This window comes from Blennius ocellaris (assembly GCF_963422515.1).
Source record: "Blennius ocellaris genome assembly, chromosome: 3".
In the NCBI taxonomy this organism is placed as follows: Eukaryota; Metazoa; Chordata; class Actinopteri; order Blenniiformes; family Blenniidae; genus Blennius; species Blennius ocellaris.
In genome coordinates this window covers 29760958-29778619 of record NC_137652.1, presented here as the reverse complement: position 1 = coordinate 29778619, position 17662 = coordinate 29760958, and the positions used below count along the sequence as shown (strand labels likewise).

The window sequence follows — 17662 nt, the reverse complement described above, 5'->3', positions numbered from 1 at the left end:
ACTTGGACAAAATGTGTTTTCACCATCATGTCCACTTGGACAAAATGTGTTTTCACCTTCATGTCCACTTGGACAAAATGTGTTTTCACCATCATGTCCACTTGGACAAAATGTGTTTTCACCATCATGTCCACTTGGACAAAATGTGTTTTCACCATCATGTCCACTTGGACAAAATGTGTTTTCACCTTCATGTCCACTTGGACAAAATGTGTTTTCACCATCATGTCCACTTGGACAAAATGTGTTTTCACCTTCATGTCCACTTGGACAAAATGTGTTTTCACCATCATGTCCACTTGGACAAAATGTGTTTTCACCATCATGTCCACTTGGACAAAATGTGTTTTCACCATCATGTCCACTTGGACAAAATGTGTTTTCACCATCATGTCCACTTGGACAAAATGTGTTTTCACCATCATGTCCACTGGAGAAAATGTGTTTTCACCATCATGTCCACTGGAGAAAATGTGTTTTCACCATCATGTCCACTTGGACAAAATGTGTTTTCACCTTCATGTCCACTGGAGAAAATGTGTTTTCACCTTCATGTCCACTTGGACAAAATGTGTTTTCACCATCATGTCCACTTGGACAAAATGTGTTTTCACCATCATGTCCACTTGGACAAAATGTGTTTTCGGGTACCAGTATGGTTCCACACTATTTGTCTTGTCAAAAGAAGAAGCACAGCGGCGAATGTGGCTGGACTTTTTTCCTGCGGACCCGCCTCAGAAATCCGCAAAGAATGTGTTTGTTTGTGAGCGACACTTCACCAAAGAAGCTTCCAGAACTACGGTACTTTGAAACTGGACTTCCTCAGAAGCTCATCTTGAAACCTGCTGCTATTCCCACAATAAAAGACTAACGAGGCGTCGAGATCTGTCAGCATATTACCAAGCGAGCGTGAGCTGCTGGCTACGTCACCGAGGGGGTGGAGGAGGTGGCTGTGGGCTTGAGCCGCAGTGTCCATGTGGGCGGGGGAGGAAGAGGAGCTGAGAACCACCATCATGAGAGGTGACGTCAGCTCAATCCAAGAAATAGCTGTAATTTCACAAGTTTTGAGTGTTGTATCCTATCACCTAAATTATTATCCCACATGAGCATAGGATGGACTGTGAAACATGAAATGTAGCGAAATATGGGTCCTTTAAATTGTCTTTGGCATCAAACATAGCAATAATGAGGGAGGCACTTGTCACTAAGGAATTAATAAGATTTTGGTCTCAGTGACTCAAATACAACAAAAGTGCATTTTGTGTTCAGTGCTCACAACTATTCAACTTTACTACACTCTGACTCTGTATAATCCCAAACTGCACAAGGCTCTTGTTCACAGGAAAGTTAGCATTTCTACATGTCTTGGAGAAAGCCTTGCTCTGTTTAGAGAGCAGATGTTCCCTGCTGCAGAGAAAATGCACTCCGATGGGGTGGAGGCTGCAGGGATGCACGACTGGTCCACACATCAGAACTTACTTTTTTAGCACTGAAACATAACGTAAGCAAACATTAGCATTACCACAATTCCTATTCAAACGCATCACTATAATGCAGTGCTTCTCAAATGGTGGGGCGAGCCCCCCTGGGGGGGCGTGGTGGGGTGTCAGGGGGGGCGTGAGGCGGGCGCGACTTTCAGTATTAGTGTCTTTATTCATGCTTGAACGATTAAAAAAGGGCCTCCAGCTCATTTTATTAATTTATTTTGATAATCAGGCGATTGTATACAGAATGCTGGTGCCAGCAACTCATACAGTGGTTTATACAGATCAATAAATAAATATTATCAGGTTCTCAATGGTCGTACAATTCAGGGGGGGGGGGGGGGGGGGGGGGCCCTGAAAACAATTCTGTCCTCTAGGGGGGGCATGACAGAAAATAATTGAGAACCACTGCTGTAATGTGACAGAAAAAGCATGAAATATGTGTTCAAACGGTGGCTAATTAATCAAATCATCATCGCGAACGTCAACGTTTACAGCTATGAGTAAGTCGTCCGTTAGCGCTCTGTTCACGCTAATATTAGCAGCTAACTAGCCAATTAGCTTGCCAAGACGATGGTCGCTCTTCATCGTTGTCATAAGCCACAACATGCTTCCTTTTCAGGTGCTCGTGCATTGCAGTTGCGCTGCTGTGGAAGGCAGGTTCTGTCCTGCAGATATTACATTGCACGCTTTTCTCTTTTGCTTTCTTAAAATGCTCCTACACTTTTGAGCTCCGTTGCTGCCGGGTAGCTATGATACCCGAGCCCGTCTGGTATAACTTCAGGTGATATCACAACTGACCCCGATTACCATTACTGCGCACGTGTCAAGGACAGAAAGGCAGACGCGGCAGTGGAAGGTGCCGCTGCAGTTTTCAGAGAAAAACAATGATTAAAAAAATAAATAAATAAATAAAAACAACACGCTGACTATTACATTTGTTGGCGACCATTTTAATAGTCGATATAATCGTGACTAGTCGACTAACCGTGGCAGCCCTACAATGCATCTGGGATCACTGTTGGTTTTAAATACCATGATAAAGTTACAGTAAGGTGCAAGTCATCATGATTAATTCAAATAAACTATTGGATTAATTGTTAATCAATGCACAACTGTATTAAATCAAACATGGCCACACAGAAGTCGGATGCAATTAAGCACAATAATCAAGGATTTGGACAAAAAACTAATTCAACAAACTGCTCCCCTTCCATAAGGCATGGGACAATTTCAGAAGTAGAGCTTCCGGTTTCCTTTTGTTTTGTTTGTTTTTATGCTTTTGGAACTCTGACTTCTGGCCTTTTGTCTACATGTATGCTATAATATTGAATTAAAGTTAAATCCAATCAGTCCAAGACAAGAGGTGTTATGGTTATCAGCATGTGGCCTGATTGCAAGTGCTAATAGTTGTAAAAGTGCTCGGACACATTGCAGGCCATTCATGGACGCCATTCATGTGGCTTCGCAGGAGCAGTATTCTTAAAGCAACAGATATGCAATACCAACAGCTGTCATCATAGTTAACTACCAATGGTTGATTCTAGACCAGGGGTCGGCAACCCGCGGTTCCGGAGCTGCATGCGGCTCTTTGGTCCCTCCACTGCGGGTCCTTGAGCCTCCGTCCTACTGCAGTTCATCCCGGAGGGACGTAAGGAGGCAAAGCCACCCAGAGAGGGACGTAAGGAGGCAAAGCCACCCAGAGAGGGACGTAAGGAGGCAAAGCCACCCAGAGAGGGACGTAAGGAGGCAAAGCCACCCAGAGAGGGACGTAAGGAGGCAAAGCCACCCAGAGCTCAGTCCCGCTACAAAGAGTGGAGTAAAATGTAGGCGGGTCGTGAACGACGCAGCGATGTAACGTCATTACGCAACAATAATGGTATGAAGAACGTAGAATTGCGGCTGCAGGCTCAACTGGTATCTGAAGCTGGGAGCTTCCTGTACCTTTCACAGTAAAACTGCTGCGCTGCGGAGCGCCGACAATTCCAGGAGGTTCATTACAGACTTGTTGAGAGTGACGGAACATTCTAGTGAATTACACAACAACTACAGGACATTAAAGCCACACCATCACACTCATCGTTCTAAAAATCCCAGATCTCACACATTTATCTTCCATTTTAATAATGTGTAGCAATAAAGGAGCTGATAGCTGCAATGCATTATGGGAGCTTCTGTTTGTCGCGTTTTAAATGTAATTATTGGGGGTAATAATAGATTTGTAGTGTCAGTAATAATTGTGTTGTATGGTGTTTTTGTTGCTTAGTTCATGTAGTTTAGTTTATTAGTTGCAAGTTGTCAACCAGCAGTGAAGAAGGTTTTGTGTGTCGTGTCGTCCTGGCATGGTCCGCCTGTGGGCGTGTCAAAATAAAATGTATGCGGCTCTTTGGGCGTTGTGTTCAGTGGGACCAAATGGCTCTTTGAGCATTATAGGTTGCCGACCCGTTCTAGATTAAGCAGTACTATTCAATGTAAAATGCCAAGCTCTATCATTCCAGAAGTTTAACCTTGCTAAGACATGGTTTGCCGAGTCCATCACTTTGAAAGGTAATTAAACCAAAAACAACAAAAAAGTTCAGATAAGTCTGAAATTTTATTCTACTATCCCTTTGTTTTACATCTTGACTTATAATAAATAATTATTGGTATGTTCACTATCGAATGACTCAGAAATACAGGTACAAAACAGTTAAATGTAATTTCAGTTCAATGAAAAAAAGATGTGCTTCATTATGACACCATTTTTACTTCTCATTACCAAAATAAAAAGTATATGTGGTTATCAAAACACGTGCATTATGGCTCACATAGAAAGAAGGTAATTGTTTCTGCACAATGTGACAGGGAGACCTGAGGAATGTTAGTTTCTCTAAGGCATTTTCAATCTTAAGTCTTTGTCACCGTACGACGGCTGGAGCCGTGGTGCTAAAACCGCAAGATATGAGAAAACAAAAAGGGCAGTCAGCTACCGTCTGCTGAAGCTGGATGTCTTCATTGAGATTCAGGCAGGATCCTGGTTTTAATGAGGGCAATTGGCCTACACACTTCCCTGAGTAAACACAGTGTTGCCGCACAGATCTGCTGTGCTTGTGAGCTGTCTGTCCCAGGCATAGGGCGAGCAGGTGCTTAATGTGGAGGAAGCTTGTTTCAAGCAGAAGGGACCATCCGTCTTTGCCTCCCCTGCCTCGCTCGCTCTTCTTAGCCGGACCAGTCTATCCAGCAGCCACATGGATACTCTCAGAGCAGCTGTGTTCACTTCCAATGATATGCTCTCAGCCATGGCCACGCGCACGCACGCACCCACACACACACACACTTTGGCTGGAGTCCAAAAATGCAAAGCAATGTTTTGTTGGGTATGGCCACATGCAGTCAGGAGCCTTTTTTAACATGTTAATCCCTCCTTCTTCTGCTCCTTTACCCAATTACGCCCTCCAAAGCAATCCCTGCAATGCTTCCTACTATTCATTGCTCACTCTCTCCGACTCCTGCCGACAAGGTGGCGACTATAAATACCAACAAAGGCCTTCTGAACGGCAGTCCTGACTAAGGATGTTTATCATCTCGCCTTGAGGCATGTGTCTGGTCTGAGAGGGACAGATGTCTCATGGCAGTCTTTCATTTATTGTTCAGTTGAACAGCAAATTAAGAAAGAAGCATACTTTAAAGTGTATGAACACATATGAGGGGTGGTTGTATGGAATAAATATGGATCGAATCATTGACTAATTAAAAGAAATAATATACACAACACACAGAAAAATAGTCAACTCCATTTGTATAAAGAGTAATTGAACTCCAGGTGTAAGCAGAATCCACAAATCAAGTTCCACATAAATCATGCAGAACATACAACCAAAGACAAAACTATCAGTTATGCAGCTTGCGGAGCACAACAGCTTTGTTTACATTCCAGTCAGCAAGTCTATGCCAAGTCTAAACCATCAAACATGAAAAATGAATCACCGTTGGCTGAATTCAGTGCTCAACAGTATTGGAACTGTCAATCTGACCAAAACCTACAACTACCACTCACAGAAAGTTGTTCCTTCCTCCGTGCTGGTGAAATCACCAGCCAGACAGTATGGACTGACAAGTATCGTACATGGAAAAGCAGATGCTGTTGCAGACTTTTACTGCCTCCTTAGTGTGGCAAAGCAACCAGAAAAAGTCCATCTGTATTTTTCTTGTGATTTCAGACTTGAATTTTTCCACCTGAATTTCATTTCAAGTTTCAAAATGTTATTTTTCAAGCATAGTTTCTCAACAGATGGTGTGTTTAATTATATCAGAAGAATAAACAAAAGTTTTAACAAAAGATAAGCCCGCAGAAGTAGATAAAGCAGTAGAAGTCTTAATTCATTTTCTGAATCAACATAATTGGATACTACAATGAGATAATTTGAGTGTTTTTATGTTCTAGCCTTAAGTCACAATCCAAAACAGATTCTTGGCAGTGAGTCATTAATGTTTTACGTTTGATTCCAGTCACTGTGCTCAAAGAGTGCGCGCTTGTTGCTGTAACTACACTCCTGAAATCTTTCCTGCTGCTGTGGTTGCCTTGCTGAACATGCTGATCATGCCAAGTGAACCCTGCTGCGCCTAAAGTATTGTGTGCCGTTTTTCACTACAATTGATTTTTCCTTTATATCTCAAATATAAAGTCCATAAACCTTGCCCTTTTTGGTGTCATTTTGCTCAGGACAACCTCATAAATGCAGCTCTGAAGTATTGTTTTCAGTTTGGCATACTTTATTAACACAGTGGATCTAAAAATACCATAAAACTACAAATCTGGTTGGGAAAAACATAGATTTATTGATGATAAAATTAATATACGTGCTCAACGAATCATTTAGTTTACTTGTGAAGTAAATCTAAACTATATTTAACTAAAATGTATCAAAATAGGACTGAAAAAACTGTTATATGCAGATATTTACCGTGAAATAGAAGCAATGTCTCAGGCGTTTTTGTAAAACTATTTACAAAAGGTCACACATATATTGTCAGGTGACGACAAATTATTTGTGCCACTCAAAAAAACAGATTGTGTCCAACACAACACAGAGGGACACGTCACACATGGCATTTCCATGGAGTGTCTTTCTTTTTCTTGTGTTCCTGTACGCAATGTTTACATTTTAGCCTTTGGCTGTTGTGGTGGAGCTGGAATGATGGGGAGGGGGGTGGGGGACACGTCTCCTGGTCTGGGGGACACCTGTCCTGGTCTGGGGGGGGGGCACCTGTCTCCCCTCTTCCAAAACAAAGCTTGGGTCTTCAATATTGTCATCAGAATCACTCTCAAACTCAATGTCAGACTCGATGTGCTCTTCCCCTTCTTCGAAAATAAAAAGTCGGAGCACCTGATCAACGTTCATAAGGCACCTCACTGTTTTGATAGGAAAAAAAAAAAAAAAAAGACTTCACTCGAAACTAAAAAACACTCTAATCTCACTCACTACATGGACAAATCATGATAATTATCGCTTTTTCTCTTATATAAATCGCAACTCACTCTCGCTGTCTCCGTCTCTCTGTTTACTTTTTCACGGGTGAACTAAACAAAATGACACCTCCAACTATGGGAACTTTTGATTGGACATGGGGTCTTCTTCTCAACCAATGAGTGAAAGCTATACTTCCACATTACGAGCGTTGTTTTTTTTACTACTCCGCTGCTTTCACTTCGTTTTAAAAGCACTCCTGACCGGTCTTCATGCACCTGACGCACTAAAATGTCGCGGAAAAACACGGGACACAGTTTTCCTCATATCTCCTCATATCTTTTATTTGGGCTATCAACATCATTTTAAAGCGATCTTGTAGTTTTATATCTGCACTTTCGACACAGATTGAAACACTGGACCAGATGACGCTGCGTTGTGACGCTACTGCCTTTTAAAACGGTCATGTGATTTTGTCTTCTGCCCAATTTTAAAACCCCATGTTTTATCTCCTCATCATGGAAATCTGCCATATCATCTACAAAAGAATGTATTCGAGGGTCAAAAGCACCGAACGGAGCGGTACGGCAAAGCAAAACCGGAGCTCGGCTCCGGTACCCGTTTCCACCGCAAAGAGGAGCTTAAAGTAGGCGGGGCTTAAGAGCTCTGCAGACATGTGATGTTACAACAGTCGTCTCAGCCTGGCTGCAGATCTAGATCTTATGAATCCTCTGTTGTTTACATCCTCCACTTTGCACTTGCTGTTTAGTTAACTGTTATTTTTTGCAGGCACAGAGCTGCAGCCGCAACGTCCGCGTTTGTTCTGAGAGAGCGAACGCTCCGGCGACTTGCCCCGCACTCGAGCGCTCCCCGGCTGGCTGCGGCACAGACATGGGAGCCTTTAGCTTTCTGCACAAACGCAGGAGTAGCCACTCCAGGAGTAGCGCTCTGTTCAACTAACTGTTCAGTGCCGCTGCATCGCGAGGACAGACCATGGACGCGATACAGAGAAGCTTGGAGCTTGGAGCCCCCCCCGTGTTCCAGCGCAGAGCTGTCGGAGCGTGATCAGCACCGGAGTGGCTGCTCCTGCATTCAAGCAAGAAAGCTAAAGGCTCCCGTGTCCCGGAGCCGCGTGCCGCAGCCAGCCGAGAAGCAGGACACCCCACGGCGCGTGGCGCACCCCCCTGGCTGACGCTATGCTGCAAACAGAAAGCTCCAACGCGATGCAAAGTCCAAAGCCCAACGACCAACACTAAAGTTGAGCAGCAAAGAAAAGAAAAGGGAAAAAAAAAATAACCAGTGCAAAGCTGACCATGCTGAAAGCAGAAGCTTCATCCAGCCCACATATTAAAATATTAAGGGTGTGTAGTAAAATCACTGACCAATCAGCAGACAGCTCCTCAAACTCAGACCCGTTCCATGGTGCCAGGTACCCCAACGGAAGGGGAGCGGAAAAGCGACCGCCTTTGGAGCGGTTGTTTCCGCATTCCTGCGGTGGAAACGTGAACCACATCATCTACATGAGGCGGAGCTTTTGAAGCACGAAAATAGTTTTTTTTAACAGGGGTCCCAGAGTGGGGAAAAACCCTGTCTGTGAGGTGTGGACGGCAAAAACGATCATCTGTGGAAAAAGGATGAAGATGATGCACTGCCCTGCTTCTCCCCCAGATAGTCTATGCTCCCACTTTTGTACATGTGGTTGCCTGGAGGCAAAAGCCTAAATGGCTCCATCCAAGGCACCACTCACACTCTGTAAAAGTGCCATTTAATGCTACCAATGCTATATTAAGTAATTATTTGATGTTCTGGAGGAAATGGGGGGGTGTGTCACAACATGGGAATGAGTGACAAAGCAGATCCAAGGCCTCAGGTGGCCATGTATCAAATAGTCCGTGTTTAGGTTTTATCCAAGCGCAGACATTGCATTCCATCACATCAAGGAAAACATGAACTATCCCCTATAAAGACACTGTAATAAGACCTAAGAGCAGCCAACTTCGTTTTTGGGACTATAGTGTAATAGAAAACAGACTCTTGCATTGTGACAGATGGTCTCAATAGACAGACGGGGCACATGTTTGCTCTGAACCAGCAATAAACACAATGTCTCCGGGAGCGTAATAAAACTAACTTTAAAAACAGACATTAAAGGAATAAAGGATAGGCCCTCATTTACTCATATTTTAGAGTGCTATATAGGAAACCAAAAATGGAATCTAGAATGTATGATGAACTTTTTCAATGTAGGAATTACAATTTTGAATTAATGTTACTACGGTATGATAAAATGTTACCATAATGCATTTAAATCCTGGGGAGTCTCTGCAGAATGAAAACATAGATTAATGACCAAGCTTGTTCACTGGGATGTCAACCAATTTTGAATCAAGTTAGTGACCCCTTATAAAACAAAAAAGGTGTTGGGTTATTGTCTCTCCTTAGCATCCATACTGAAAGGGACACTCCCCACCTGCTGCTACAGGTATGGAGAAAGACAACTAACACTGGCTTTTAAAGCCATTTACATATTGAATGGCAACTAATGATTATTTCAATAATCGATTAATCGGTCCATTAATCGATGAAATGGTTAAAAAAAAAAAATTCAAATTGTAGGACAAGTTGATATTGAATTAAATGATATGTTGCGATCATTTAAAAAGAACATAACTGAACCAATACAAATAGGTATAAGAAAATGTATACAAGATAATTATTAAATAAGATTGAATTTACTTCAGGGACCACTTCAGGGTCCAGTTTCATCCCGAGCGGACCCGACTGGTAAAATATTGCTCTAATAACCTTGAAATGTACACTTCAAAGTTTTTCTTTGTTGTGGTCACAGTGTATGGAATGAAATTGTTTGTAGTGTCTGTATGCAAGATCAAATAGCGGTATGGAGCAGTAAGGTAAAGCGCAATCAGAGCCAAATCTGGTGCATTTCCTCCAGAAAGTAGGTTAAAATGTAGGCGGGGCTTAGAGCTCCACAGATATGTGACGCTACAACAGTAATCTCAGCCAGGACGGCAGACCTTATGAATCCTCTGTTGTGGTTTACATTATCCGCTTTGCACTAGTCGTTTTGTTTTGTCTCCCCGCATACGAGCGTGCTCAGGCAGTTAGCCGGTTAGTGGCTAGCCGCCGGAGCATGCCCGGGTGATGTCTCCCGCGTCGGAGCACACTCCGGCAGCGAGCCGGTTCGCTCCAGTGCCGTGCCGCAACTTCCGTGTCGTTTCCTAGAGCAAATGCCAGTCGGCTCAGATGACGTCTCTGCAGCGTCGGAGTGCGCTCTGGCGGCTCGCTGGTCAGCTCAAGTGCCACGCCACAACTTTGATGTTATCGAGAGAGCGAACGCCAGCTGAGTGACGCATAAATCGCGCAACACAACGAATCGATCATTTTTATCGATTCGCAGCCCTACACCCCACCATTTCCAACCCCCTTGGTGGACTCAAGGTTGAGGTGGAAACCAGAATCAGCCAACCACTGGCTGCCATGGCTGTCAGATGCTGCAGCATCTTTCAACTGGGTAATGTTTATATACGTTTATAAAAAGATGTCCACTACCAACGGGCCGAAGGAGCTTTTACTGATCAATGGAGAGGTTTGTCGGCAAGGTCAGGGCACCATGACATGACCCTAGATCAACTCTGTTGCCCCATTAGCAACATGATGATCTCAAAACTTCACCACCCAAGAGAGGAGGGAGGGAATGCCATCTCATAAACGCAGCTCCTGTGATGGTGAGTCAACAGAACACTTGTCACAAGGTCGATGCATCACTATGTCGAGCCTATTTCAAAAATTGATTGAACAGGTTGGTCGCAATGTGAAAGGGTTAGGTACACTTAACATCTGTTAAAGTGTCTCCTGATGGTCTGTTCAACAAGTCAAAAGCAGTCAGCAGCTTCTCTATTCAAGTTTCTACCGCTACCTCTAAGCGATGCAGCAAACAAATCGAGGGAGACGACCATTTGTTCGCACTTCAGCACATTTGTCACAGCAGAACATGAAAATAATCAACACTGCAGCTAATGCTACAAGCACATTAGGTAACCACCACTGGATAACTTCACAAAAACAACTACTTTACTTTGAACTTGACTGGAACTCACAATGAGAACATTTCCATCATAGCAATGATGAATTTTAAACATTAAAAAAAACTATTTAGGTGAACTCAACAAATTGTACAAATTCTCAATTTGAACGAATGTAATCCATTGACAGTCTTAATCGTAATGGTTACTTCTCCTAGTGCTTCATTCTCCACGTACTTTTTCACTTTGCTAAACCTTCCCAGTGACCATGCAAACCGAATTCTGCAGCTACATGTAGTTTGATGCCAAATGAAAGGTGTCACGTCATTTGTTTTTTCAACTCACCAAGTTAATGTGATAGTTCAGATGTTTACGCTTACCATAATGGTTTTCTTTTAATAGTTTGCAAAGTGTTCATGACACATGCTAGTGCCCTGAAGAGAACAGTTAATAATCAATCAGTAGTAAACGTCTGTGGCCCAGTTCAGACATGCAGATCTCTTCAAGGCAATGGCAAGGGTTTTGCTTCATCGTTTAACTAATCTTTATGTTTTTCTTCTCATGCTGCAGATAATACGAATCTGATCCTCTCAAAGAAACATTAATTGTGCAACTCAAAATCAACGTGGCTGCAAAATGTTAAATATCTCTGAGGATGGTTGCTGCTCAAACAGGCTTCAAGCTTGATGTGTAATGTACTTTGCAGTTGATGATCATCGGTGTTCCACATGGTCCTTAAAATACTGGCAAGGACTACACAGAGGAGGCAGACCATGTTTAATGGTTGGTCAATGCGGACATGCAGTGCCTCGGTCATGTGTGGTCATTTATAATCATTGATGTTACAACAGCCATCGTTGTTGAAAGCTTACCTGACATACTTCCCTTGCAGACAAACACAATTGGTTCTTGGATAGCCCAAGTGTTGGGTATATGTAGCAGAAGTCCCTTTAATTAAAAAAATGTTTTTACCAAGATGACAAACAGCACGACTCAAAACGGAAAGTCCAACATAACCCTTCACACGAAAAATGTTTCTTTGAGATCAAATAGGATTGGACAAGGCAATGTAAATTCAACGTCATTGCAGTATCTGCAAGTGCAATGAAATATATGCAACATCTGAACTGCAGAATTATAATACAACACCAAGAACCCCCATAGCGTGTTTTCGTTAGAATACTTTCATTATTCAAGCTGAGCAAACGTATTAACACTACTGGGGAAGTATAAATATTTTCATCTAAGATAAGTGGCCGAAAAGTGAGATTTAAAGTATTGGGCAACTTGCGCCCAAATTGTTATAGAGACATTAATCCCTGGATCAGACTGGTGTGGAACCAATAAAAGCAAGACCTGCAACATGTGACCACGAGACTTTTTTATTTTTTTTTAAGTCATCGGAGACAACATAGGGCCATTTTGAACTACAATCTTTAATCTAAAAACAAGCTGCAACAGCTGACTTGGGAAAGTTGTAAATGTGCCGCTGGTATGTAGGCATGTCATTCAGGACTGTCGGCAGACATCTGAACAAGCCCCTGATAAACAGTGGGACAACTGTAGACTGGACCAGATCAGCCCATTATCTCACTGCGAGAGGTGCTTTGTAATGACAGCAGCGAAGGATAGTACAAGCCACAATTTAACTATACTCATTATCTACCATTTCATTTTGAATTATTTTGGCTCCAATATATAATAATCACATAATCTAGGAGTAATTTCGCCATGAGAAAAAAGAAAATCTAGAAAATTAATCATTTATCATTAGATGTCTGTATTTAGTCAAATAAATCAAACTATTCAGTACTACGCATGAGTTCTGGCAGACTGCAATCTCAATAATAAAGCCAGTCATTTTGTATGTTCTTAGTTTATCAATACAGATTAGGAGTTCTGCAAATCATGGTACGGTCCTGATCGCAATAACATTTAGTTTGTATTACATGAAACATTCACGGAATATCTGCACTTGGTTCTGAAAAGATGTTTCAGATAGCATTCCTGCAAAGTTCCTTCAAATTCTGTCTGTGACTTTACATCAAAAAATGTATTAAGCAAACTCAAATTGAGAAAGTTTGGCTTTTTTTTTCCAGGCAGAATCCGTCAATTGTTGATATTTTTGCTTGAGCTGCAGAGACACCATCTTTGATATCCCAGAAACCTTTGCAGCAGGATTCTGATGACATCAGTTAGCTAAACATAAACAGAATCTAGGGATCTGGCCGATCTGATCCAGTATCAGGTTCCGATATGAACATAATTCACGGACCGGAAATATCCGATCCAACCTGTGGACGTTTCCGATCAATGGAGCTTCATCTGTGCTTCTGCTGAAGTGAGTCTACAGTGTTTCTGTTACAGATTTCCTGAACAGAGGCGGGTCTCAATGAGACGTGGAGTAATGAGTCAGGAAATCCATTCCACAGTTTGCAGTCAGCTTAGCATGCTATGGAACTAGCGCCATTGTGCTATCCGACTTTTCATGACAACATGTAGCTGTTTGGGCTGATTTTACGCTGAAAACACCACAAAGTATCGCCGTGAATGTTTGTGAAGGCGTTGTACAGGTGGGGTTTTTTTTTAATTCACACACCATTCAATCAATCATGATCATTTTATAGTTTCTTCTGATACATTTGGAAGAAAATTATGAGTTTATGAGTTAACCCCTTCATGATAACTCAATTTATTTGATTCTATAGCTGTACAATTCTGAAAAAATGTGCAATGGTTTAAGTGCTTCTGAAACTTTTCCTATGATATCTTGAGTATAGATATATTCAAATTACCATCATGCGACACAACGGTGAATGGAACAGTCAAACTGTAGAAGTACTTGGGGCGGCTGCGACAACTAGTACATGGGTGCATATTTCTATTTCTCTGCTTTTTGGTAGTTTGAGGAATTTTCCAATAGTAACAGTCTAGAATGGATGATGATGAGAAGTATGCATGCCAAATCCAGTCAGCAGCTACAGTAGGCATACTAGGGTTGGAAATGTAAAATTCCTTCAGAAATAGACATATACCATGCCTCTTCAGCCTTTACTTTTGAAGTGTTACGACAGATTACCACTTCCTGAACCCCGTACCAAACACATTAATAATAACATATTTATGACTTTTTTTAGCACATGTGGAAACTTTTTACATGATGCTGAATTTCTGTGATGCCAATAGTTTTTAATAAGGATTGACCACTTATTTTGATGAGTTTCACACCAACATAAAATGTTTGCAGTTTGTAAAACATAAACCATCAACTATAAAGTGATAAGTGGTCGAGATGGGTTAATGTGATCTCAGTCTGTGGCATCTGCCGATTGTCCGCATATGAGGCATTTAGGGTACATCTGTAAATTATAGTGCCAGATGAAAACGTTGGTTACACACTGGCTTTTTAAACAGCGGGAGTCTCTGTACATGATTAATTCACACATCGTGACATAGACTGAAGTCTGAAGATGGAGGGGAAAGCACTTAGAGAAAATTGCACTTGGTTGTGTGATTTGAATGACATCATACATTCTTAATGTTGCTTGATTGTCTTTGATGACTAATCTAGCTCAAAATCATGTGCAGAAATCAGAAAACTTGAAGAATTTGTTTGATTAGTGGATTCAATGAAATTTCAAAAGTAATAAACTAAAATCATGTCTCATTAGGATATTTTAATCACTCCAGTTGGTAATTATCTCTAATTGGTATGTATTTTTACCAATTAATTTTGTGTGTATTTATATTCTTCCATGTCTTCAAATTGTTTTGTATTGTATTGAGTGTTAAATAAGCAGGGGTTTGTCTTTTGTCTGATAATAAAGCTGCTAAAACCAATGTGACAAAAAAAGAAAAGAGCTATGAATTTCTTTACCCTAATCACTCGATTTTTCTCAAAGCATGCAGGCACTATAAGCTGGAACTAACCCAAAGAAACGCGATGGTCTATCAACAGGTCAATTCAGTCTTAACCTACTGCAGGACGACGTGCAACTCTGGCTTGATTGCTTCAGTTTTTGCACTTAATACTGTGAAATATGTCATCCATACACAAACTTGGACATCTCATTTTTATTTTCACTGGCAACCATCTCTGAATCACTATACAGCCCAATAGATGAAATGGAACCCTTTGGTGGAAAAACACTCACAACTTTAGATACAGACCTGCAGTGCAAACCTGGGAATCAACATGGACTTCTGATTTGAGGACACATGTGGTTTTTGAGTAAATCATTGGATTGAGTCTGGTCTTAAAGAGAGACTGAACTCCCTCCAAGTATTTGACAATGTTTCATCCAATTCGTCCAGTTGTTTTTAAAGACGAGGAATGTTAATACCATGACCTGGATGATTGATTTTCTCTGAAGACTTGAGACAAATTATTGGATAAGCTCACTAAAATGTAAGGAATCTCCACTATGCCATCAACATCAAATATAACTCAAAGTGAAAAATTACAAAAAAGTGGAGTACTCCTGAGCAATACATATCCACGAAGAAGACTTTGAAGCGCTGTACATGCATGCAAAGGTCTTGGCCAACATATGCAGATGGACAGCTGTCAGCTGAATGGATTTTTAGCCAGCCTACAAACACAATGCAGGTAAGAAAACTAATATGAACATGGGTTGCCTGACATCTCAGCTCTTGTCACTGTCAGGCAAAGCTGAAAAGGTATTTTTACTGTGCATATATTTTTATAGATCATTTAAATTCCATACATGACAGATGTTGTTGAGACTCATTTGATTGCAGGGTCAGAGCTGTCTGAAAAAAGATCCACTGGTTGCCGACATGTCACAGTTTATGGCATCTGACATTGTGGGTGGACAACTTCACCAAAGCACATTGAATCTGCATTAAACCTCGTTGAGGATCGTGTTGTCGCAGACCAGTATTAACCTGAGAAACGGTCACCGTTCACCCATACAGCCCACGGCTGCAGTCAAGCCACACTGGACACACATTTCTAAGCTAAACTTGCTGGAATGCCTTATAACTGGATGAAAAACGGGGCAAAAGCTAGGAATGCAGAGCGTCAGTGTTTGAGATCTCGGTGTTTACATGTGCGGACTGTGCGTGAGGCCTTTACCTTGTCCATCAGACGCCGACAGGGCAGGTGAATTCAGCTTCGCCCGCTTGGAGTTGGGAGGTCCGACGTCCAGCAAGTTTTCGGCCATAGTTGCTACCTTGTCCGGGCCGTTTGCTCAAGCGGATAGTAACAGTCGACGTGATGTTATTCTGCGAGCCGCAAACCTCCCCGCATTAGCACATTCGCGAGCCGACAGCCTGCTAACGTTAGCTAACTGGCTAATAGCTAGCTAATTGCCTGCTACCAGCTAAGGTAGCAGTTAGCTTCTCCTCGCCGAGTCTTCAAAAGAGATGCAATAGCGCCCCGCTTCGCCACCGCCATTCACCCCATGATAATCCAACACCCAACACCCACATTATTATCGTTAAATATCCCGAAATGAAATATCACCCATGTACAAATCGAATCTCAAAATGACAACAAGGTTATATCAGGGGTATCGATGCATTGCGGGGGAAAATTTGTAATCTCTAAATGTTCAAAGTACCCATTTTGCGTGACGTCAAATCTCTTCATGCAAAAATCGCGCGAAGCTCCACAAAAATGCACGATTGCATAAAATTGTCGTATTTTTGCAAATTACTTCGAAAGTCACGACCTGGTAAACAGTACTGCTCCAGAACGGCGACACGGGCTGAATCGCCGCACTCTGAAGGGGAAATCAGATATACAGAGCTTTTCTGCCCGACGACCACTGATCCGATTCCAGGTTTTTCGCACAAAATGTCTTCAAGGCGACGTCAAGATTGCGTTTTCGGCAGAAGGACGCTGTCATTTCGCGGTAAGGATGTTCGATTTCTACGTAAAAGCCAGTGTTGGACCGAAATCCCAATTCCGAGCCACGACAAGATGGCGGCTGTTGATTCCTTCGATACAAAAAAGTTTTTTTTTTCTTTTCCAGATCGGCGGTGGAGGGGGAGGGGCCGCGCTATCACGCCCTACGTGAGTGCGCTGCCGCCGCTGGCCGCTGGGGGCGCTGCGGCATCATCTCTCACACAGGTACAGACTGGCCTCATAAAAAAAGTTAAATCAAGTTAATAAATCACAAAAAAAACATTTATATATATTTTGTGTTAAGTGGAAATAATGATTGTGAATTGGTGATTTAATGAGAACTTCTTAAGCTTTGGAGAAACAGAGTTGAGTTGGCTGTGATCACACAGCCTGAAGCATCACTGCATTTTTCAGTCCAATTCCTATATTTTTTTTAATCTAATTTGAGTTTTTTCAATGTGTGATTTATAGTTTTCGTCTGCTCACTGTGTGACTTGTGGTTTTCTTCTGCTGTCCTGCTGCTGCTGTAACACTCAATTTCTCCATTTGTGAGATGAATAAAGGATTATCTTATCCTATCTCTTATCTTAACTACTTTATTCTTCCACAATTCCAGCTAATGATGGGCCAGGTCAGGACACTCCCTGGACAAATAACCAGTCCATCATAGGGCAGAGAGAGCAAACCGCACTCGCATTCACACTTATGGCCAATTTAGAGTCACCGATTAACCGCACATGCATGTTTTTGGACTGTAGAAAAATACCGGAGTATCTGGAGGAAACAAATGTAGGAGATCGTGCCAGTATTTGAACG

General features: G+C 42.1%; 1 protein-coding gene across 9 annotated transcripts in view; it reads right to left on the bottom strand.

Moving 5' to 3' along the window:
• crebbpa (CREB binding lysine acetyltransferase a) overlaps positions 1-16915 on the bottom strand; it is a 62842-nt gene extending 45927 nt beyond the window's left edge. For all 9 annotated transcript variants that reach the window (XM_080520454.1, XM_080520456.1, XM_080520461.1 and 6 more), the window contains exon 1: positions 16073-16915. In XM_080520454.1, the coding sequence (XP_080376580.1) occupies positions 16073-16160 (88 nt within the window). In that variant the 5' untranslated portion in view covers positions 16161-16915. The remainder of the gene's footprint in view (positions 1-16072) is intronic.
• Positions 16916-17662: the final 747 nt, after the last annotated feature.